At 44.6% G+C, this 23,220-nt stretch overlaps 1 protein-coding gene across 2 annotated transcripts; it reads right to left on the bottom strand.

The window, feature by feature from the left end:
- Positions 1-480: 480 nt before the first annotated feature.
- Positions 481-22,608, bottom strand: dspb (desmoplakin b). 2 transcript variants are annotated; one of them, XM_062395141.1, is made up of 24 exons: positions 22,092-22,608; positions 20,732-20,825; positions 19,426-19,547; positions 19,195-19,339; positions 17,893-18,018; positions 17,338-17,397; positions 17,075-17,242; positions 16,774-16,878; positions 16,565-16,660; positions 16,016-16,141; positions 15,183-15,335; positions 14,883-15,037; positions 14,674-14,800; positions 14,181-14,367; positions 13,435-13,844; positions 13,146-13,324; positions 12,498-12,636; positions 12,169-12,362; positions 11,611-11,773; positions 11,437-11,520; positions 11,122-11,229; positions 10,888-10,986; positions 9,915-10,412; positions 481-7,362 (listed from the first exon to the last, which is right to left on the bottom strand). In XM_062395141.1, the coding sequence occupies exons 1-24, from the start codon at positions 22,535-22,537 to the stop codon at positions 1,054-1,056; spliced, it is 10,293 nt and encodes a 3,430-aa protein (XP_062251125.1). In that variant the 5' UTR covers positions 22,538-22,608; the 3' UTR covers positions 481-1,053. The 2 variants fall into 2 exon arrangements, with proteins under 2 accessions (XP_062251125.1, XP_062251123.1); XM_062395139.1 differs by having other exon boundaries at positions 8,586-10,412.
- Between the last annotated feature and the right edge of the window lie 612 nt (positions 22,609-23,220).

Consider the following 23,220-nt stretch of genomic DNA (forward strand, 5'->3'; position numbering starts at 1 on the left):
TACTTGTGCTTAGCAAGTCTGGGTCTCGTTTGTTTTCAATGTATATTTTCTCTTGTTTATTATTTATTAAATGATTGTGTTGTGTTTTCACTATTCACACCCAGAAAGAGTGGCTGTTATCCTAGTGCTACACTACAGGTCCATTTAAAACACATAACAACTTTTAGATAACACTTTAAAATAACTAAAGTACATACATATATATAATTTTTCTGCATTGGTCTTCAAGTCTCTTTTTATGGTTGTACTGTCAATATCAGATTTGGTCTGAGGAAAAGTAAAAAGCAAACATATAAAATAACTTAGTCACTTCTCAAAAGAAACTTTAAAACTAGTGAACAAAACATGATGTTGAATGTTAAATATAATGTGGTTAAAGCTGTGGGCTGTAACAGTAGCTACTTAATCTGAGGAATATTATATTTAATATATATAACTGCATGAAACTGACCATGAACAAAAACAGAATCCACAAGAATCTATAAGGTTACATTTTATTGTAAGATACTTAGAGATCGTTACAAAACTTGAAGCTCTAAATCGCAGTAGACCAATAATTGGTTCAGTAAAAAAAAATTTAGAAGTTAAACAAACATATAAAAAACCCGACGTTGCATCCCTTCTCACACAAAACAGGATATTTTAATATCAAACACATGTAAACACGTTACCACCCTTAATGTATGTTACCAATGCAAGGCTTAAAAAGCAGTTATATTCTATGAAAATACATTTGAAATATGTGTATTTGGCCATTCTCTCTAAGCCTATTTTAGGGGCACCAACATTTATAATAACATTACATTAATTTAAAATCCAAATACCTTAAGATGAATTGTATTAATACTTTAGTCCGTTTTCAGAATTAAGATCATTCACGTTATTGTTTGATAGATCATCTTTAAAAGCTTAGCATCACCAATCTAATATCTAAAACTATGCATAAAGTAAAACACACAATTCTCTCTTTAACCTTGTTGATTTTTCCCACTTTAAAAAATACTAATTTGTAAGAAAAGAGCATGCATGTACAGAATCTTTTCCTTTCTAGATTTAGAAGTTGGAGTAACTTGAGTGACTGTAGGTAGTCGTGAGTGAGGAGGTGGAGGGGCCCAGGTCCACGCTGCCCCTGCGGGAGCCTCGTCGTGAGCCGCTCCTGGAGCCGGTGGTGGACCCTGGATTAGAGGAGTTGTATGGACTGCTGATCCCTCTTGAAGACACAGATGATGCCTGGAGCATCTTCACGCCAGTGCTCTCCTCCACCATGCAGTTATTCAGAGCCTCTATGTAAGAGATGTTCAGTTTGCTCTTGGGGCAGGTCAGATTCTTTGTGTGGTGTCTGATATCCTGGAGCTTCTGGGCTGATCTCCCATCCAGCCAGCCCATTTTCAAAGCATCTTCCAAGGATCTTCTGCAGTCCTCTTCTGGGTCATAAAGCCCCCCTGTTACAAACTGGTACTCCAAGAACCTCTGTCCTGCCTCATATGGTAGCCACCTCTCTTTCATGGCCTCGGCAGCAGACATCTTCCTCTTGATTTTTACGTCATTATAGCCAATATAGGCTTTCTGTGCAGCCTTTAGCCTAATTGCCATTTGGTCATCTATTATGCCCATGCGGGAGGCCTCTTGGATGCTGAGCCTACGGCCATTAATGGGATTCACAACTCCTCCAGTGCAGGCTTGTGCTTCCAGCAGTCTCTGGGCAGTGATTGAATCCACCAGACCACGATTTGCAGCCTCCATGATGGTTATCTTCTCCACTGTGTCTGTGTCAAATATGGCACCCACGGGTTCCTGTTCACCCACTGCCTCAACAGGAGAGGCCAGATTGATGGACACGCTGGAGAAATGCTTGGAAGAGTCAGGTGAGTCCAGATCATCACTGGCTGAGCAGCTTCGCTCGGTGACAGTTGTGGTTCTTGTTGTGGTCATCTTGGCCAGAGTAGGTGATGAAGGTCGCATCGCCACCGATGATGATGATGACGTCACAGACAATGGACCTGATGCTTCTGTTCTTGAAGCTGATGATGATTTCACTGACGAAGAACCGGATGTGATTGTTCTTGAAGTTGATGAAGATTTCACTGACGTTGAAGCTGATGATGACTTCACTGACGTTGAACCTGATGCTGCTGATCCTCTTGAAGATGAGGATGAAGATCCTTGTCTGGTCTTTTCTGTGAGGATGTCTGCCAATTCTGTGAGCGTGATGCTGTGGGAGCGGTACTTATCTAGAACAGACTGGTCAATCACTCGCTTTTCAATCAGCTCAGCGATGTCATATTGTCTTCCAGTCTTCCTGTCGTTGAGGACAAGGCGCACAGAGCCATCTGGAGCAGTGATGGTGACCTCCTCCCACTCACACTCCTGCATGGAGAGCTCTTGGAAGGTTTCAAAGTCAATATACCCCTTCTCGTAAGCTTCACGTATGGTCATTTCTTTATTAGTGACTGGATCCACAATTACCACCCTCCTCTTTCTAAGAGTGTTCTTCGCACTCGACGTCCTCTTGTCCTCGAGAGGCAGGAGGCTGAGGCCAGTCTTCTTGTCTGTGATACAGCGTTTCTTAAGCCCCAGATAGGTGAGGTTCTCCTCTGTGTTAGGGTCAAAGAAACCCTTGGTGTCATCATCCTCATCAGTCAGGATCTTGTTCATTTTTTCATCAAAGTAACCTTTCCTAAAGGCCACATCCACGTCAATACGATGACCGGCCTCAGGATCAATGATACCACCACTGGCGATCTGGGCCTCTAGTAGACGGATTCCGTGACCTCTCTCCATTATACCTTTCTCTATGGCCTGAAGGAGGGAGATGATCTGGTCTGTACCAGGCATTTTGTAACCAGTCACAGCTCTCTCTGCTGACAGCAGCTTCTCCTTGAACTCTGGCCCAAAGAGTTTTTTATCATAGGCTTCTTTAACAGTTAAGTACAGGTTGTTGACTGGATCAATGATGAAGCCTGAGGCAGCCTGGGCCTCAAGCAGCTCCAGAGTGGTCCCCGGTCGCAAAAGTCCATCTTTCATGGCCTGATAGAAGGGAATCACTTTTTCACTGGCCTCATCATAAATTCCTGCTATGCAGTTGGAGCCCCTCAGGTAGATGCGCAGGCGGTCTTCGATGTCCTTTCTTGTCAACTTGCCATTGTTTAGTTGGTCCACATCAGACTGTTTCAGCAGATCTGCTTCTACCAGATCCATGATGGACACCTCGCCCCTGAGTCCATGCACAGTTAATGGCTTCATAGATTCAGGGAGCAACAAAAGACCTGAGCTTGGATCAGCTTTACATTTTTTCTTCAGAGAAACATAGGTAGTTGCTTTATGGGTTTCTGGATCCAGATAGCACTCAGGAGATTGATCCAGGGCCCGGTATAAGTCTTCATCTATGAGATCCCGTTTCATAGCAATGTCTTTGGGTAGGAATATACTGAGGGTAGGGTCCAAAATACCCCCTACAGACTGTTGAGCCTGAAGTATACGGAGAGCTGTGTCCTTGTCAATCAATCCCTTCCTCATGGCCTGGCCTGCTGATAGGAGCTTGGAACTGTTCGGGTCCTTGTAACCTAAGGCGGCAGCCTCAGCTGCAAACAGCTTTGATTCATCGTCTTTATCCACTACTCTTTTGGCACACGCTTCTTTTACTGTCAGTTTCTGATTAGTTCTTGGGTCAATGATGTAGCCTGTAGCTGCCTGGGCATAAAGTAGCATGTCAGCACTCTTACTGGGCATAATATTATTTTTCTTGGCCTCTGTAAAGGACATTTTCCCTAAAGGTCCAAATGCAACCCCAGCGATCGACCCAGTCCCCTTCAGAAAGACTTTCTTATCAACAGACACCTCTGGGACAGTTTTCTCCCCTTTTATTAGTTGTTGGAATGTCTTTTTATCGAGCACGCCACATTCAAGCAACTGCTGTGCTGTGACTGTCTTACGGACGCCTTCAAAGAGTAATTTAGAGGGGTCAAGAGTTTCAGTGACTGGCAAGAGTTTAAGGCCTGTGCGAGGCTCTGTCTTGCATCTATCCTTCAATGCCCCATAGCTGACATCATTCCCAGTTTCTGGGTCAAGGTAACAAGCAGGACTCTGTTTTAGAGTTTGATGGAGATTTTGATCCAAAAGGTTGCGCTTGATAGCAGTGTCTTTCGGCAGGAACACACTTAGATTGGGATCTAGAATTCCTCCAACTGACTCCTGGGCCTGAAGGAGTCGTACTCCAGTCTTCTTGTCAATTAGTCCCTTCCTCATGGCCTCAAACACTGAAAGAAGCTTGGCAGAGCTTGGGTCCTTGTATCCCACAGCAGCCGCCTCTGCTGCCAATAGTCTGTCTCGATCTCTCATGTCTATCACTCCTTTAGAACAAGCATCCTCGACTGTCAGCTTGTTATCAGTTTTAGGGTCAAGGATGTGGCCTGTGGCGGCCTGAGCTTCCAACAGCACATCTGCACAATCGTCAGTCAGAATCTTTTGTCTTTTCGCCTCTGAAAATGACATTTTTCCCTGACCCCCTGCGGTCACTCCAGCAATTGGTCCAGTCCCCTTCAAGTAGACCACCTTTTCCACAGACACCACTGGGACAGTTTTCTCCCCTTTCACCAGCTGGTTTAAAGTTGGCTTGTCAATGACACCACATTCAAACAACTGCTGTGCTGAGACTGGCTTGCGGACCCCTTCAAACATCAGTCTGGAAGGATCCTTCCTCTCAATGATTGACAGAAGAACCAGCCCAGTGTACTCTGTTTTGCATTTTTTCTTTAACGCCTGATAGCTGACATCAAAATCAGTGTCAGGATCAATATAACATTTAGGACTCTGGTTTAGCGCATAACAGAGATCTTCATCCAAAAGTTTGCGCTTGACAGCTGTTTCTTTCGGGAGGAACACGCTGAGGTTGGGATCTAGAATTCCCCCTGCAGACTCCTGGGCCTGAAGGAGTCGTAGCCCAGTCTTTTTGTCAATTAATCCCTTCTTCACTGCATCAGACACTGAGAGAGGCTTAGCTGTGCTTGGATCCCGGTAGCCCACAGCGGCAGCTTCTGCGGCCAACAGTCTGTCTCGATCCCTGATGTCCACCACTCCCTTGGCACATGCTTCCTCCACTGTGAGCTTCTGATTGGTAGTGGGGTCAATGATGTGGCCTGTGGCAGCCTGAGCATCCAGTAGCAGATCTACACTCTCTGTGGGCACGAGCATCTGCTTCTTGGCCTCTGATAAAGACATTTTCCCTAAAGGTCCTGCTATCACACCAGCAATGGTCCCTGTTCCTTTTAGGAAGACCTTTTTATCATTAGACACCTCTGGGACCGTTGTCTCTCCCTTTATTAGCTTGTTGAATGTTGGTTTGTCCAAGACTCCACAATCAAGCAACTGTTGTGCCGTTACTGGCTTACGTACACCTTCAAAGATGAGTTTGGAAGGATCTAGCTTCTCAGTGATTGGCAGAAGCAGCAGACCAGTGTGTGGTTCTGTCTTACATCTGTTCTTCAATGCCCCATAGCTGACATCCTGCTCAGTTTCTGGATCAAGGTAACAAGCAGGATTCTTGTTTAGAGCTTTACGAAGGTTTTCATCAAAAAGCTTGCGCTTGATAGCTGTGTCTTTAGTTACAAACACACTGAAATTAGGATCTAGGATTCCTCCCACTGACTCCTGGGCCTGCAGGAGGCGCAGCCCAGTATTGCTATCAATTAGACCCTTTTTCATGGCTTCAAACACAGAGACAGGCTTGGCCGAGCTGGAATCCTTGTATCCCACAGCAGCGGCTTCTGCTGCCAATAATTTGTCTCGATCCTTAATATCCACCACTCCTCTGGTGCAGGCCTCCTCTACTGTCAGCTTCTGGTTGTTCATAGGGTCAATGATGTGGCCTGTGGCAGCCTGGGCCTCCAGGAGTAAATCTGCACAATCGGTAGGCAGAAGCATTTGTTTCTTAGCTTCTGATAATGACATCTTGCCGTGAATCCCAACTATAACCCCGGCAATGGGTCCAGTCCCCTTCAGACTGACTTTTTTGTCTGCAGACACATCTGGGACAGATTTCTTTCCCTTCTCGAGATCTTTAAAAGTTGGCTTGTCTATTACACCACAATCAAGCAGCTCTGCGGCTGTGACAGGTTTCCGAACACCATCGAAGACAAGTCTGGAGAGGTCTGCCTTATCTGAGACAGGAAGGAGCAGGAGGCCAGTGTGTAGTTCTACCCTACATCTCTTCTTCAGGGCCATATAAGTGGCACCCTCCTCACTGTCTGGGTCCAGGTAGAGAGCAGGCTTCTTATTCAATGCACGATATATGTCATCATCCATTAAATCACGCTCAATGGCTGTGTCTTTGGGAAGGAACACACTTAGTATGGGATCTAGAATGCCTCCCACAGACTCCTGGGCTTGCAGCAGACGTAGTGATGTGTGCTTGTCAATCAGTCCTTTCTTCAGGGCCTGAAATGCAGAGATGGGTTTGCTTGAGCCAGGACTGCTATATCCTACAGCTGCAGCTTCTGCTGCCAACAACCTATCTCTGTCCCCTTCATCAACTACGCCTTGATCGCATGCCTCCTCAACGGTCAGCTTCCGATTTGTTCTCGGGTCAATGATGTGGCCTGTGGCAGCCTGAGCATCCAGAAGCAGGTCAACACTATCAGGTGGCAGGAGATTCTCTGCCTTGGCCTCTGTGAAAGTCATTTTGTAGAGGAGTCCTCCCGAGGAGCCTGGACCCTTTGGACCTTCAACAACTACTCCAGCAATTGGCCCTGTTCCTTTAAGACTGACTTTCTTGTCGGCAGACACTTCAGGGACAGTCTTATGTCCCTTCACCAGCTGGTTAAATGTTGGTTTGTCTAATACACCACAGTCGAGAAGCTGACTTGCGTTGACTGGCTTGCGGACTCCATCAAAAACCACAGTGGAAGCATCCAAGGTTGGGGGTGCTTTTTTCAGGTCAGCCGCGATGGTTTCTCTGACTATCATCCCATCTCGAACTTCTTTCTGGAGGGCCGACAGTTTACCCTTATACGTATCCTCAAGGTCCCTGAGTTCTCGCATCAGCCTCTCTATCTCACTCCTCTGAGAGTTCCTTTCTCTCTCCATACGCTCCTTATCTGTGTCATATTGCCTAATCAGGCTATGCTTGCTATCATACTGCTCCTTCCAGTAACTTGAATCCTTCTTAGCCCTCTCGTTCTCATCCTGTAGATGTTGTTTATTACGAAGCTCGGACTCTAGGGACAGTTTGATGCGACTGAGTTCGTCCTCCAGCGTTCGGTAGCGATCTTTGTCCTTGTTGGACAATTGGAGTTTCAGCAGCAGATCGTCTCTCTCATTTACAATCTCAATGTACTTCGACTGAGTGGACTGCGTCATGGACGTTGTCTGCAGAGGGGAGGAAAACAGAGGAAAACCAGTGAGACACAAGATTCGTCAACTCAAAAACACTTCAAGAATGGTTAACTTTGTTTTGCACTTTACAAAACAACACACAATCATATAATCAATGAGGTTGGAGGTGGATAAATGAGGCCAGCACACACACTTGTATGTTTTCTGTAAGCATTAAACTGAAATTGGCCAACATTTTGGTTTGTCTCAAATAAAGAACAAATAGAACATCGCCAGATAGAATTTTCTGTTATGAATGTAACTGATTTTTCATTTGTGTTTGTTAAAACTTGAAAAAACAGACAAACTCCAAGATGGGAAGTTTTACATGTAAAATTATTAAATGAAATGAAAGATGTTATTAATGATAATAGTCAAAACATATAAATAGCAAAGTGTGTGTGCGTCCTGCTAAATTATAATTTACATAACATTGTATCATGCAAACTGCTCACTATCAATACGATCATGAAAACAAAACCTGTCAAGACTGGGAAGTAAAGTACATTTTCAATAGTATTACAGCAATATTTTTAAGATACTAATTCAGGTGGGAAACAAAACAATATATATATATATATTGTTATATATATATATATAATAAATATATTAATCTGTGAAATCAACCTTCCCAATCCTGCAGATCCAGACACTCTATTGACACCACAATATTCACAGCAGCTACAGCAACAAACAAATTCAATATTTTAACTACGACTTCAGACTTAAATAGTAATTGTGTACATTCTGTAAATTTGAAAAGCAGCACAAATATAGACAAGAAGACGTTATAATAAAAATAAAGTAATAATAAGAAATAATTTGGATATCTTTAATGTACACTTGTGCTGTTTTCACAAATTTGCAAAATGTTTCCAGTAAGACCAGTAGGATGCCACAACAAAATTCAAGCTGTATTAAAGGACGTTTATCAATCTGAGAAGGAAAAAATGGCAAAAAAGCATGCAGAGCGTCTCTGTGGGGACGGAGGGGGACAGCGGTGAGGGGAGCTCAGCAGGCAGAGCGGCACAGATGAATGTGTGCGTGCAGGTGAGTGACATGCAAGTTCATTCAGAGATACCCGACGGGAGGCGTCTCCCGTGGATCTACAGGTGTTCTACCATGCATGCAAAATTTTGGCTACAGACAGCGAGAGCTACTTGACTGTTTCACTGTGATTTGGAAAGACGAGGACTACGTGCCGAACGTCCATGTACCTCAGTGACCTGCTTTTGTATTCTCTCAGCCTCCAGTCTGAGTTTCTCCCTCTCAGAGGAGAGCTCTGAGACCAGGTTACGGTATTCTACGGTGCTGCGCTCGCTGGCCTGCAGCTGTAGGTCCAGGGCAGTTATCTGAGAGGAGAGCTCATCATCACTCATCCTTTTGGATTTCAAGACTTCCTCTTTCTCGTGTCTTGCCCCTCGCAGCTCCTCCTCCAGCCTCAGCCTCTCTTTGGTCTGGGCTTCTATCGATTCCTTGAGTCTCTGAAGCTCAGCAGTGTTCTCATTCTGCGCTTTACTCTTCTCCTCTATGGTTCTGTAAAGACCTTCGTTCCTCAGGTTTGCCTCTTTGACTCGGGCCTGCTCCTGGAGCAGCTGCTGCTGCAGAGCCTTCAGCTCAGCGCTCAGCTTGGTCTGATGCTCTGCAGAGGTCTTGCTTTGCCTCAGGCTTCTCTCCAGCTCTTCTTGCAACCTAAGCCGCTCTTCTTCCCCTCTTTTTCCGGATGTGCTGGCTTGTTCTTGGCTCTGGCGCAGAGCAGTGATGGTTCTTGTGCACTCTGTCATTGCCAGTGTGGTCTTTTCCAGCTCTGTTTCGACCTGCCCTCTTCTCGCCACTTCGTCTAGGTTAGCCTTCCTCAGAGTCTCCACCTGGCTTTCCAGCCCGTCTCTCACGGTCTGAAGGTCCTTGATGCGTCCCTGTAACCTGCTCAAGTTTTGTTCAACTCTGCTTCGCTCCCTTCTCTCCTTCTCCAGCTCCAAACGTATCGTCTGAAGCTCCTCCTCGCACTCCCTCAGCTGCGTCCCAGCTATGGATGACTTCGCCAGCTTCCCCTGCATCTGGGCAAGACTCTCTTCGAGCACACCCTGCCCTTCCTCTGTGGTTTTCCTCCTGCGGGTCTCCTCCTCCAGACTATGTGTGACGTAGTCCAGCTGCTCGCTCTTCTCCTGCAGGGCGTTCATCACCTCAGCCAGCTCCTCTCTGTACTGTCTGTTCGCCATGTCTATTTGGCTCATCAGCCCCTCCACCTTACTCTCCAGCTCTCTCCTCCTCCGCCCTTCCTCTGTGATGACAACACGCTGACTGCGAGCTTCCTCCTCAGCCCTGTTTTTCTGTTCCTCGGCCTGGCTGGTAGACATTCTGATCCTCCTGAGCTCCTCCTCCAGATTCCTCCTGTCTGCCTCCATCCTGTCGTACCGCTGCTGGAGCTCCGTCGTATCCTCCTCCCTCTGCGCCGACAGTCTCTGAATGTCTGTGCGACTTACTTGGATGTGGGATTCGTAGCTCAGCTTTAAGTTATTGACCTCGTCACTGCATTGGCTCCTTACCTTTGATATCTCCTTCTGTAGCTCCTTAAGCCTTGCTGCTTCATCAGCCAGCTGCCTCCTCAGCTGCTCAATCTCGTGATCCTTAGTGACCACGCTCTTCTCCACCTCCACCTTGGACCAGCTGACCGTCTCCAGCTCCTTCTGCCTCTTCCTCAGCACAGAGTCATACTCCTCCTGCTGGAGGGTGTAGCGCTCCTCTGCCAGCCTCCTCTTCCTCTTTTCTTCGTCGAGTGAGTAGGTGAGTCGTGTCACCTGATCGCTGAGGTCTGCCAACTGACCGTGAGTGCTATCCAGGCTTTCCTTGGTGGCGTTGCACTGAATGGCCGTGTTCCGCTTCACCTCCTCCATCGTCAGCAGCTGGTCCTTGGAATTGGACAGATCCAGCTGGTAGCGGGCAAGAGCGTCTTCCAGGGATTTGTTCTTGGAGTTGCGGTCTTGGATGTCGTCCTTCAGCAAGCGGAGCTCTTCCTCTAACAGGTCGATCCGGGTGTTACGGATCTGGAAGCAAGACAAAACAAAGATGAATACATGGACCAGATCTGGAACAAAGATACATTCAGCTGGAGTCAAGTCCAGTTTACAGTCAACGTTTGTCTCTTCTTTGATCTCCAACGTCAAAGGAAAGACATCTGGCCGTTTCACAAATGTTCACCAGCTTTCTTACTGGGCCAGTCTGCTGTTTGGTTCTGGAAACAGGGAAGGTGTGAACTGAACCAAATCCAAGTTTACGGACTAAAACATAAAACAATGAAGGCTGCTGAAGAGTAAATGTAACTAAAGTGAAATTTAACTTTAATTGAAATGTAACTTAACTCACAAATATAATCTAACTTCTTTTAGTCAGATCATTACGGTGTAAATGTGCCAAATATTTTTCCGCATGATAAAAATTGAAAAAAATATCTGCTAAGATAAAATAACAAAAACTGTATTCAAACATGTAAATCAAGCACAAATATTCAAAGAGCAGTACCTTGAGCTCCTCCATGTTTCTGAGCAACTGTCCCAGGTAACTGGAGTAGTCACCCGACAGCGTAAACAGCTCCATGTAACGGGTCTGCAGCTGCGTGGCCTGGAACACAGATCAAATACATAAGTATATATCCTGTACATCACCTCAGGGAATTCTCCAGATCCACAAAAATTCCATTGACCTCCCTCTCTCCAACATAAACCCTGGTGGGTCACATAAAGTGGGAGAAGTTACCTCCTGATGTAGATCCATCGATGGGGACCTCAGCATCGTCCTTTTGATGGGGATGTTGAGCAAAGTCTCCAAACCAGATGTGTAAGAGGCGAGATATGCTTCATAGTCCTGGAAAGAAACAGAGTCACAGTAGGATCAACGCCTCAAGTGGTTGTAAGCCTCCGATTTACCAAAAATATATTAATTTAAACGTTAATGAAGATCTTAATAAAAGATATTTAGTTTGAATTACAAGAGTTGTTGACTTATGACCGGTCAATTCGAAGAAATTACAGACATACAGAGCGATAGACTCTCTTTTATAAGCTTCTTTACCTTGACGGAGTTCACACAGGCCTCGTTGTCCTTCAGCACGCTGTCTAATGTCTCCCTCCGGGATTTGATTTCTGAGTTCAGCCCCTTGAGAAGCAACAATACAAAGAGTTAAACATGACTTTAGATCACAAACGAGCCGGTTGATCAGGGAGGATGAAGATACTGAGCAGAAACCTTCTGTTTGTCAATGTGCTCTTTCAGTGTCTGGACGCTTTCGATCTTGGTGGCCTGCAGGGCCTCCTGCTTCTTCCGTGTGACATCGATCCAGTCACTGAAGGAGGAGCTGGTTTCCTGGTAGTGTTGCAGCTGAGGCTTATAAAGATTCAGATCCTGGATTCTGAGTTAAAAAGAGAATAAATTCATCATTACTTCCTGAGGGACACTTTCATAACCATATTTATCTGGGAAACATAGAGAAAAAAGACTGAAACAAATGATTATCTGCATTTAAGGTTATTCAGTCTATTGTGTTTTTAACTTAATAAATTAATCCTTGAGTCTATGACAATAATAATAAGTAGAAAGCTACTCTGCAGAGTGTCCAGGGAGAACTGGTCCCAGATGTGTGATAAAAGTCTCACAGTAAACAACACAGGACAAATTAGACATTAATATGAAACACTGACCCCTGACCCTTGTTGACAGGAAGTGAGTGCAGGGCTCCAGGTTTTTGTAACAATCAGTTAATGGGAAACACACACAACACGTCTTCATTCTAAAAGATTGTGATACCTGGTGTCGAGCTGTCCCTGGATTCGTCTCCAGCGGTCGGACAGCAGTCCCACCTGCTCGGAGTATTTAGACAGCATCAGGTCGCACCTCTGGAAGGGGCCGCCCACCTGGCCGTTCCAGTGGCTCGCCTTGGCTAGCTCCGCCTCCATGGAGGTCAGAACATCCTGCTTCTGATCCAACTCGGCTTTAATACTCTGTCAACAAAAGAACAAGATGCTGATGTTAAACACAATTACAGGACAGAGCTCCGAGGCAGCTTCTCAAATATCAGATTAATGAACTTGCTTTTATGTCATAAACGAAAAAAAATTAGAGGTCTTGTAGAATACCTTCAGGGTGGATGTGTAATCCTCTACTTCACTCTGCGACAGAGAAGTGGTCTCTTTCTCCGTCAGTCTCGCTTCATGAACTTTCACTATGTCCTCAGCTCGTGCCACACTCTCCAGCATGTCCCTTAGAGCCCGCAGCCTGAGGAAGATGAGGAGATAAATGGTAATTTAAAATAACAGGGTTATTTGATAAACAATAATTATTTTTCACTCGCCGACATTTTCAACTTCTATTGTGCTTATTTTTATCTTTTTTTAAATCTGCTCGGAAAGAAAAGATTTGTCAGACATGTACTTTCGATAAATCTGTCCCTTTATCATCAATCAATCAATCAATCAAATCATCAATCAATAAAGGTGTGCCACAAGGATTACGACTGGGTCCCCTGCTTTTAGAAACACAGAAATATTTCCCAGCACTGTTGTGTGAACTCTTATACTGATGATCCCACACTCTACATATTTAACTCCGCTGTAAACCAGGCTCACCACTGAAAGTTTGCAAATGTTCTGACATAAATGAAGGAATCTTTTGTGAAGGAGTTTTGATCTAATGTTTGTAGAATGTAATTTAGACTCAGCACTTGATCTTGATCTGGTTCATGTGAGTCTTCCTGAACCCAGTATGAGGTTGTGTCTGTCCAGTACCTCTGCAGATAGGATGAATGGCTGCTCTCCAGACTCCCCAGTCTCTGGTTGATGATGGTTACCTCGCTGCGGAGGAACTGGGCTTTATCTGAGTCGCTCATGCCCTCCAGCTCTTTCAGGATGTGCTCCTTCAGACGTAAATACTCCTCAAGCATCGAGTCTATGTCACGTTGCACCGCCTAAAATAAAATCACACAAATACAGTCACTGCCACGAATATGAGGAACGTTTGGTGTAAGATGTGTTTTAATTCTCCGGTTGTCTTCTACTTCTGAGTTTGTGCATCTACCTCCAACTGTGTGATCCTGAGGCCACAGTCGTGCTCCCCATCATCTCCCAGGCAGATGTGAACGTGGCGACTCAGCGATCCCTCAGCAGCCTCCAGCCTCAGTCTGAGGGCATGTAGCTCTAATAGGCTGCGGGAGGATGAGGAGGATGAGGAGCATGAGGAGGAAGACCCCACCTTCTTCTTCCCCCCGTCCGTCCTGGTCACTTTCCCCACTTCCTTCTTGACCACATTTTTCTTCTGCTCTGCTATCCGTCGTTCCTCTTCGAGCCTCCTGGCCTCTTCCTCCAGCCTCCGAGCCTCCGCCTCAGCCGCAGCTTGTTCCTGCTGCTGCTGGAGAATCAGCTGCTGTTGGCGCTGCTGCTCGGCTGCTTGCTGCGCGGCTGCTTGCTGCGCGCCGTCCTGTCGAACAACTGAGGCAGACACAAGATGTGTTTCAGGAAATGTTGGAGGAAAACAGCTGAAGAAGCGATAAGGCAGAGAAACAAAAGTGTTCTCAGCTGTTCCAGACGGCTTCACACCTAGGTGAGCCTAATAAATAAATGTTAGTACAACTACAGAACTGGTTTGGCACCTGAATATTCAAAGTGACAAAGTGGTTGTGCAGAGACTGATGTGTGTTTAAGAGCACTTTATTAAAGGTGCAGTATGAATAAAGGTATTTATCAGGACTACTCAGAAACGACTGGACAGATTTCCAATTTTAAAGTAATTTGATTTGTGTGTAGTACACAAGTTGTGATACTGACTGTAAGTAGGCAGCTGCACCACCAGCTGGTCGTAGCGTCTCTGGGCTCCGCTGAACTGGTTCTCTATTTCCTTCTTGTCCTCTTCAGCAAACATCTGCGAGCCGTTGCAGCTTCGCTTGAACTCCTCGTAGTTGGTCTCCAGACTCTTGATCATCTGGCGATACTCCTCAGGACGCATCTTGGACAGCTGGAGATGGACACACATTATGATTTAGTTTGGTTTAAACAACATTGGAAGTTAGAACATAAAAGAATGGTAAGAAAACCTCTTCAATTAAAACGATAGAATAAAAAGGTCTGTTTTTGTGATACAGCTTGAGCTCCTGCAGGTTTCCACAGAGCATCAGGGTGATGTCTGGATTTGGGTTTTATCTGGTTTTGAATCTGGCACTGGAGCCGTTTTCTCACAGAGGTAAGACTAGAGTGCTGTGTGAAGCAGAATTGTCCGGTGAGAAAACAGAGAGTGGCTCCAGAGACGTTATTCATCACTTACCATGGTGATGTCGAGGGAGCTGATGCGTCTGATATCAATGAGACAGTACTGCCAGGCGATGAGACTCTTCACGTTGATGTACAGCTGATTCCAGATGGACAGGATGGCCTCGTAGTACTGGTCGTTCCTTCACACAGAACACATTCCATTTAAACCTTTGCTCACGGTTTTTCTTCCCATGCAGGGATTCTTTTGTGCGTGCTACCTACTTGTTGGCCAGGCTGATACCGAGTGGATTGGGCGGTGGAATGATCAGACACACAGACGGCACCAACATGTCCAGTCCTCCTGGGCCGGTGACGTCCCACTTGCTGCGCTGACTGTTGTCCTTCAGGATGGCCTCATTGCCCTTCAGGATCACCTTCTGCAGGAACAAGGAAACGCACAGATGTTCATCCGGCTGCACACGACCAGCATCTCATACGTTTGAGGTTCTAGAAGCTCTATATTGTGGAGTCAAGACCACAACCAGAGGTTTCAAATATCCAGTTTGTGCCTGTGAGACGAACCTGGTCTCGTTTGAAGTCGCACAGAGCCTTGACAATGACGCCGCTGCTGCTCTTGTCCTCTGGGTTTCTGGGTTTCAGTCTCACGATGGTCCTCGACTTGCTGACCAGATGTTGAACCTGCCTCTTGTTGTCCATGATCTTTTCCTTCTCCCTCTGGAGACAGGATTTAAAAAACAAGTTAGTCTGCAGGTCAAACTGTAGCTTATGGAAATGGAACAAAAAAGAAGTAGAGTTAGGAATAATAAAAAAAAAAAAAAAAAAACATGATACGCCAGTTGCGATGAAATTAAAGGGTGTTCCTGATATATAACCTTTGACCCTTGGCCACCAAAATCGAATCAGTTCATATTTGACTCTGGGTGAAGGTTTCTACCACATTTGAAGAAAACCCTTCAAAGTGTTTCTGAGATGTTGCGTTCAAAACACCACAGTGACCTTGACCTTTGACCTTTGAACATCAAATTCTAATCAGTTCATCCATTAGTCCAACTGAACATCTGTAACAATTTTGAACCAATTCACTCGAGCTGTTCTGAATGGGACAGACTGACAACCCGAACACATGACGCCACCGGCCACTAGGTGTCACTAGGTGTCACCGGCACAGACGCATAAAAACATTCATCACAGTAAGATATTCTGAGTAAGACTTTGAATATATAATAAATATTTACATTACTCGAATGAATAAGAATAAAAACACAATAGAAAATAAACAATTGTCTAAAATCGCTTAATAACTGGGCCAGCGTTGTGATGACCGAATGAGTGGGAGGAGTTTAGTGAGTCTGCTCGGAGCTGCTCAGTGAGTCCAGCTGGTGTGTGCTCCTCACCTCCAGGCCCTTGAGGAGCTCCTGCAGGTTCTCCAGGGACGTGTTCTTGTCACAGGTGAACTTCTTGCGAACGCTCTCGTGCTCCTTCTGCAGGTTGCTGTACGTGTCGTTGGCCTCTCTGAAGAACTGTGGAGAAACACACACAAAGTTCAGCTCCAGTCCCACAACAACTAGACAGACTGGGGAGTACTGGGAATTCAGATTCGTACAATTTGATCCACTTTTTTATTCCACTTGTAAATGCAAAAGTGCAAATCTCTCTCTGGTCTTGTACAATTCTGGGACAGTGTTATAACATTGTCTTGTGAAAAAGGGGCAGATCATCTAAGATAGTCATTTTGTGTTTGCATTTAAATTGTTTTGTTTGGTCGATGAATGAAATAAACTCACAAATAAATGTTTTGTGTTACACGATGCTTGAGGATATCTTGGTTATGGGATTAATACCATGTGACATCATTCTATACATATTCATATTTATATTTGTACGTTTTTACCTATATTTGTACATGAGGTTGATGTAGTGATGTGTGTATTTACTCGTCTCACCTGGCTGTAAGCTGCATTTTCCTTCAGATGAGTGTCGATGCATTTAGTAATCTGAAGGAGCCAACTCCACTGAGTCTGCAGTGTGTCTTTGTACGCCTGGAAAAAACACACAAAAACCAGTATACATGTTAGAAACCAAGGCTCACACCAGCACACGTCTAAATGAACGTTCACACTGTGTTTGGATTGGTCCACTGATGTGTCCGCACCTCGATCTTCTCGGAGGCCGGGTGGTTGTTCTTCAGGAGCGTGTCCACTTTGATCTTCAGTTTGTTCAGGTGCTTCTCCTTCTCCTCCAGGGCGCTCATCAGTTTCTGTTATACGAGAGAAGATTCAGACACAGCTGTGGGGGGCATCCGATGACTGCAGCTGCCAAAACCTAATCCACCACATGATTGCTCCCATACAAGATTCAGATTAATCTCATGAAAAGGCCTCGGAGGATTCCCGACAACGTTAATCGACTCAAACTAAAGAATTGAAAGTGGAACGCAGAGTCTTTTTACTCACAGAGTATTTCTCCTGCTTCTCTGGGATGTACCGGTCGATGTTCTTGTCTCCCCAGTCAAACATCAGCTCCTCCTCCTCCCTGTCGTTCACCCACATGATCTCTTTGGAGATGTCCTGGATGATCTGCTGCAGATCCTGCAGCTGCTGCGTCCGACTATACGAGATTTGCTGGAGGAGAGAGCGAGAGGTTAAATACAGAGATGACTGTTTATCTGGAGATACCCAGCAGAGGGGGGAGGGGGGGGGTATTTAGCTCCATTCACCTGGAGACTGTCCCACTCCTGGTCCAGAGCGTGAAGATTCCCTTTATCTCCTTTTGACATCTGTGGGAGGAGAACAGCATCGATGAGATAAATACAGAAGAAGCTGAGGCAAGGTGAAACTAAAACCCTTAACGAAGATCAGTTATTCTTTAATTTCTCTAGAATGTGTCAAAATAATTCAATCTAAATAGGCCCAGAAATCCCTTAATTCATCCTCATAACACCTTATATAAAAAAAGAAGAGTACAATTTAAGGGTGGAATATTTCCCCCTAAAATTTAAAAACCATACTGAAATATTAAGGCATTTAAACTGAACCTTGTATCCTTAAAAACTGCTGCACGCTTGCATCCTATGATTGTGTGTTTGCACATTTTGAACCAGAATCATGATGAAAACATCTCTGACATCATTATTGACTAGTTAAATAAATAAATATAGAAAATAAGAATCAATTATTGGCTCTTCTGATTATCACAGAGACAAATCCCTGGTTGTCCCTCAGTCCAGTATCGATGAGGTGTGTGTGCTCGGCGCTGAGCAGCCTGAACCCACCAGCTCGTCTCTGGCTCGGTCCACCTCGGCGCTCTTCTGGATGGATTTGTGAAACCTCTGGTGATTGATGAGCTGCTGCTCGATGGCGTCATGGTCGTCTCCCCAAGGAGACGTTTCAATCAGACGCTGAAACACAACACATGCAAAACAAGTGAATAAATGAAAGCAGCAGAAAAACAGATTCACAGCTCATCAACGCTTAAGTTTCAGTTGTTGACTCGTTTCAGTTTTGTATTAATTAGTCTGATGTGTGCGTGGTCACACCAGCAGGGGGAGCTAGAGAAACACGTCACTTCATGAATTCCTCTGTTTGCACCAAAGGAGCCAAAGACAAACTGGTTTAGAGCATCAAGACTAAACAAGTCTTCATTTCAAATTGGACTCGTCTCCTGGTAACGTGATGTTTATTTCTTTAACCGTCAAAAATACTATACAGTAAAATAAAATATAAAATATAAAATATAAAATATAAAATACAAAATATAAAATATAAAATATAAAATATAAAATATAAAATATAAAATATTGCGGTAGAAAGAATAAAAACAGAAACACAAGATAAATGGGTAGATAAGGTGCAGTGGCAGATGATGGTAATAGTACTGATGATATGATGGTAATGTTATTGTTCGACAGTATATAAAAATATAGTACAGTATATATAGTATATCATATATATTTATATATGAAAGTAATTATACCAATATAATAGCAGTATATAGTAATAATAGCAGCAACAGTATATATAATAATAATAATAATAGCAAAATATAATAATAATAACAACATGTACACATGTATAAATATGTGTACATAGACTTATATATACAAAGAATATATAAAGAGTATGATATAAAATATGATATATAGTACGGGTATAAATATAAGTATTTGGCGATACAATAGATAATATAATATACTATGAGTGTAAGAATATACTATGTTTCAGACTGAGTAAAACATCAGGAAATGTAAATAACGCGGTAATCATATTAGATATCGGCTTCACCGTTATGAATATTGTCTTTATCACATTAGCCAAGTGGAACAATATTGTTTATGCATCATTAGCACTTAGATACTGAGACCTGAAACCTGTTAGTAAAAAATACTAAACTTAGTTCAAAGTGCTGTAGCTTTAAACTTCATTTCACTAAAATTCACTTTCAGTGAACTAATGAATCGTGGGATGTGGGGGTGGGGGGGGATCCTTATTTCTGTTTCTGAAGGAGGAGGTGTGAGGTCTGCATTTGGGTAATGTTGTAGTTGTGCGTTTGTATTTGTGCGTCTGTGCTCACACACCTTCTGCTGTGAGATCCAGGCGAGGGCGTCAGTGAAGCTCCTCCCAGGCTCGTCCCAGGAGCCGGCCCTGGTGCTGCGCCTCCTTTTCATGGAGCCGCTCATCTGCATGTGGACGCCCTTCAGCTGGTCCGTACACTGCTCCAGGCTACGCAACGGGAAGAGAGAAGGGACATTTAACAAGAAGGAACACAGTGAAATCAGAGAAGACAGAGAGGAGTCAGTCTTTCTTACCCCCTCAGGACGTTGTCGTTGGGTTGTCCCATTTGTCTCAGGTCCATGGCGCAGGCCTTCAGCTGCTCGATCATCTCCCTGGCCATCATCATGCAGCGCTCGGCTTCGCCCTGATTGCCGCCCTGCACGACGGAAACACGGCATGAGAGGAGAAATCATTCACCTGCATCGTAGAGACACTTTCTTTATTTGTCCCCGGGAGGAAATTGGTCTTTCTGTGCACGTTTATAAATGTCACAGGTTGTGTATTAAAGGAGAAGTAACAGCTTTTTCTTAAGCTTTTGCTTTAGGACAGTTGGTTTTCTATGTTTTCTGGCTCAGTGGATAAATGTTGATTCATCTAAATAAAAACAGATGTACATAAACTGCTGAAGAGAAAAGCAAAGTGCACATCTGGTTTTCAGTCTATATTGCATCTGGAATATTTAAATCTATGTTTAAATGAGCAAACTTAAGTTTTTCTCGAGTTTCATACACTGACTTAGAAAGTTGTGCACATTTGTTAGAACTGTTTCTGAATCAGCTGTAAAGTTTAAAGCCGATAAAAAGGAAACTTACAGCTGCCTCCAAGTTTTTGTTTATTTTCTCCCACGCAATTTTAAGGAGTGAAAAACGCATGGTTGACATTTTTACTTGTCGAGTCGGGTCAATTATCTTTGCTTGGACTTTTTCAGAAGAAATAAAAAAAGCTCCATGACAGAGACTTGAAACTGGAGGATGTCGGTCAGAGGGATGAGATGGAGCTGCTCTCCAGAATTTCACACATTTCAAATCGACCAGAGTCACACAGTTGTGAGAAGAGGTCAAATCCAAGGGAACAAGTCAACAGGCCGATAAATCACACGCCCACATCACACTACTGCCAGGAATAAAACCATGAGTTGCTCACTTGTGCAGAAATAGAAATAATTCACACTCGATGTTGCTCCACACAAAGTCAAAGAGGTTTGTGTGTGTGTGTGTGTGTGTGTGTGTGTGTGTGTGTCTATGTGTGTCTTCAATGTGTGCAGAACTCGCTCTGACGCTGTAAATCAATCACTGACAGTTGAACAGCGCTCGGGCCGTTTGCTGCCAAAACCAGATTCAAGAGAGAAATAAACAAAATTATTGTATAACCAGCTTGGTTTTGGTGACATGTTCAGACACACACACACATGCACATTTTAATTGAACCACTCCACATCCCAGTCATTCCTCGTGCACCAGAGGAGAAGCTGCAATCCTTCTTCACCTTCACTATGAAATGAAAACCTCCTGACTGAGCTTTTATTTTGAAGTGTAAAGGAAGCAGTAGTTGTGGACTCACAGACTGAAGCTGGTGCTCGGCGTTCTTCAGGTACTCCTGGCACTGGCCCTGCAGGCTCATGGCCCTCTGGTGGATGGCACTGTGGTTGGAGCTGCTGTAGGGGGCAGCAGAGGGCACTCATCACCATCATGAATCATCAACTTGTGTCTTCTCACCTTTTTAACGTTTAAACGGACCAATGGGATCTGTTCTTGTTTAACTGGCCTGAAAACATCACTTTCCTGATTTTTCTTTTTCATTTTATGAACCTGCCACAACCTACTCAGGTTACATGAGGCCTGGATGAGGATAAGAAGTTTATATCTCATTTATAAAAGGTAAAATGTTTTTTTACTTTTCGTTGTATTGTAGGAATCATGTGCAAAAGCTTTGTTAGTCGCCTGGTAGTAACATTTTGTTTTATTTTTAGACTTTGCAGTATCATTTGAAAATGAATTCACTGCATTGATGTTAATTTATGGCATCTTGCACTTGAAATGGTGACTAAAACAGTAAAGCTAGCAGATACAGGATGAGCCTGCTCTGGTGTTCAGTATTTGAGAATGGAGAGAAAGTGAGAAACTGCAAATGAAAGGATTTTAATGGAAAACCCTGCGATGGAAAACTTATTTCCTCTGCATCAAACGTATCAGCACAATATGAGGATGTTCTCAAAAACTAACATCAGTATCTAGAGGATCCAAACACTTACTGGCTTCCTCTTCTGTTTGGAACAACATGATTTAGTTCAATGTCAAACAGCCTTGGATGAACTCTCTCTCTCCCCCCCCCACCCTCTCTCTCTCCCCCTCTCTCTTTCTCTCCCCCCCCCCACCCTCTCTCTCTTTCCCCCTCTCTCTTTCTCTTGAATAAAGAGTGAGCTGTAACTCAGAGAGTGTTTTTCTTCTGCGACAGAAGCTTCTGTGCAGAGAACAACCTGATGAATAATTCTCCAGATTAAAGTCATTCGAGCTTTAATGACTCGACATGAACACACATTGTGTAATCAGTTGTGTAATTTAGGGCTAAGTTGATGAGGTGACGCCTTCAATAAATACATAATGAATGCTGGGGGAGGAAATTAACTCAACACAATCAGACAAAGTGAAAGTTACTCTGGTTGAAAGTTCTTGCAGAAAATGTAACATTAACTTCAAACTTCCATTGGTTTGTTGGATCTGACGGTCATGATGCAAATGCAAAAACGTGTTGTTGTGGTTGTGTGACTCGGGGTTTGCAGGACAGACACACACAACACATGATTTCATTTCACTTCATATCAAGCAGCTGCTCCGACTGACATGAATCCTCCTGCAGGGGTTTGTGAACAACAGGTGGAAGAAAAGAAAGCACAAAGAAAATCCACCAAAATGATCCATACCTCATTCCGCCTCCCATGCCGCCTCCCCTGCCGCTCCCCACTCCGCTCACGGTGCCGCTCATCATTCCGCCTCCCATGCCGCTCCCCACTCCGCTCCTGGTAGTGGTCATCATGCCGCCTCCCATGCCGCTTCCCATGCCCATCGCGTTGCCGCTAACCCACATGCCGTTGTCTTCAGGGGATCCCATGCCGCCCCACATGCCGCCTGCATTGCCGCTCACCTGCCGGCCCATGGTCGTGCTCGTCATGCCCCCCCCGGTGCCTCCTTTAGTGCTCTTCGAGTAGGTGAATGTTTTAGATCCGTCCATGTAGGGGTCGTATCCATTACCGCCTCCGTGCACCACCTCGCTCCGTGCGTAACTGTAGTTCCCCGGGCCGGCCAGGTCGCCCTTGGAGCCGGCCCTGCGGTTCATGTTGAGGCCCTGCTGGGACCCGTACATGCTCATCGTGACGGTGGAAGTGGCAGCGGGTCCTGGGTGTCTCTCTCTCCACCTGTGCGCACCGGTGCCTCGGCCCCTCTGCGCCGGACTGCGAGCAGCGGCGGGGGCGGATCGGTTTTGGAGGCTGGAGACCACACCTCTGTGTCTGTGCCAGAAAACACTCCCCACTCTCTCCTCCTAAATCAGCTGGAGGCAGAAAGAGAGAGAGTGTGTTGTTGTGTGTTTTTGAGTGTGTATGTGTGCGTGTGTGTGTGCGTGTGGGTGTGGCTGTTTTGTTCCTGTGGGGAGTGAACGTTGTTTGAATAGGACGACACAGAAAAGTGAGAGTAATTAACTTTTTAAAAGTTTGTCAGTTTCCAAAAAAGTTCACAGATTTTAAAAAGTGAGGACATTTTGATAAAGGTCAAGTCTTGTTTGAAGTTGGAGATGTTTTGGAAAAGTTTGGGAAATTGTTAAGTGAGAATAATTTGAAAAGTGAGGGTGATATTTGAACATATGAGGGATTCACTTTTAAAAGTTAGGATGTTTCTGAAAAAGTTCTCAGATTTTAAAGAGTTATTAAATGTATGGACATGTATGGAGCTTAAAGTTGAAAAGTGAGTAATTAGCTCTTTTAAAAGTTGGGATGTTTGTATTTAAGAGAAGTTTCGAGTCTTTAGAAAGTCTCGATATTTTAGCAGAGATGAAAG

The sequence above is a fragment of the Platichthys flesus genome, chromosome 9 (genome assembly GCF_949316205.1).
Source record: "Platichthys flesus chromosome 9, fPlaFle2.1, whole genome shotgun sequence".
Taxonomy (NCBI): Eukaryota; Metazoa; Chordata; class Actinopteri; order Pleuronectiformes; family Pleuronectidae; genus Platichthys; species Platichthys flesus.

Excerpts from the sequence above, each read along its gene's own strand:
- dspb (XM_062395139.1), bottom strand. The coding sequence starts at position 22,537 with ATGAGCATGTACGGGTCCCAGCAGGGCCTCAACATGAACCGCAGGGCC. Across the intron at positions 12,363-12,497 it reads ATTACACATCCACCCTGAAG|AGTATTAAAGCCGAGTTGGA; the intron begins GTATTCTACAAG and ends TTTTGTTGACAG. Across the intron at positions 7,363-8,585 it reads TACAAAAGCAGGTCACTGAG|ACAACGTCCATGACGCAGTC; the intron begins GTACATGGACGT and ends TCCCCTCTGCAG.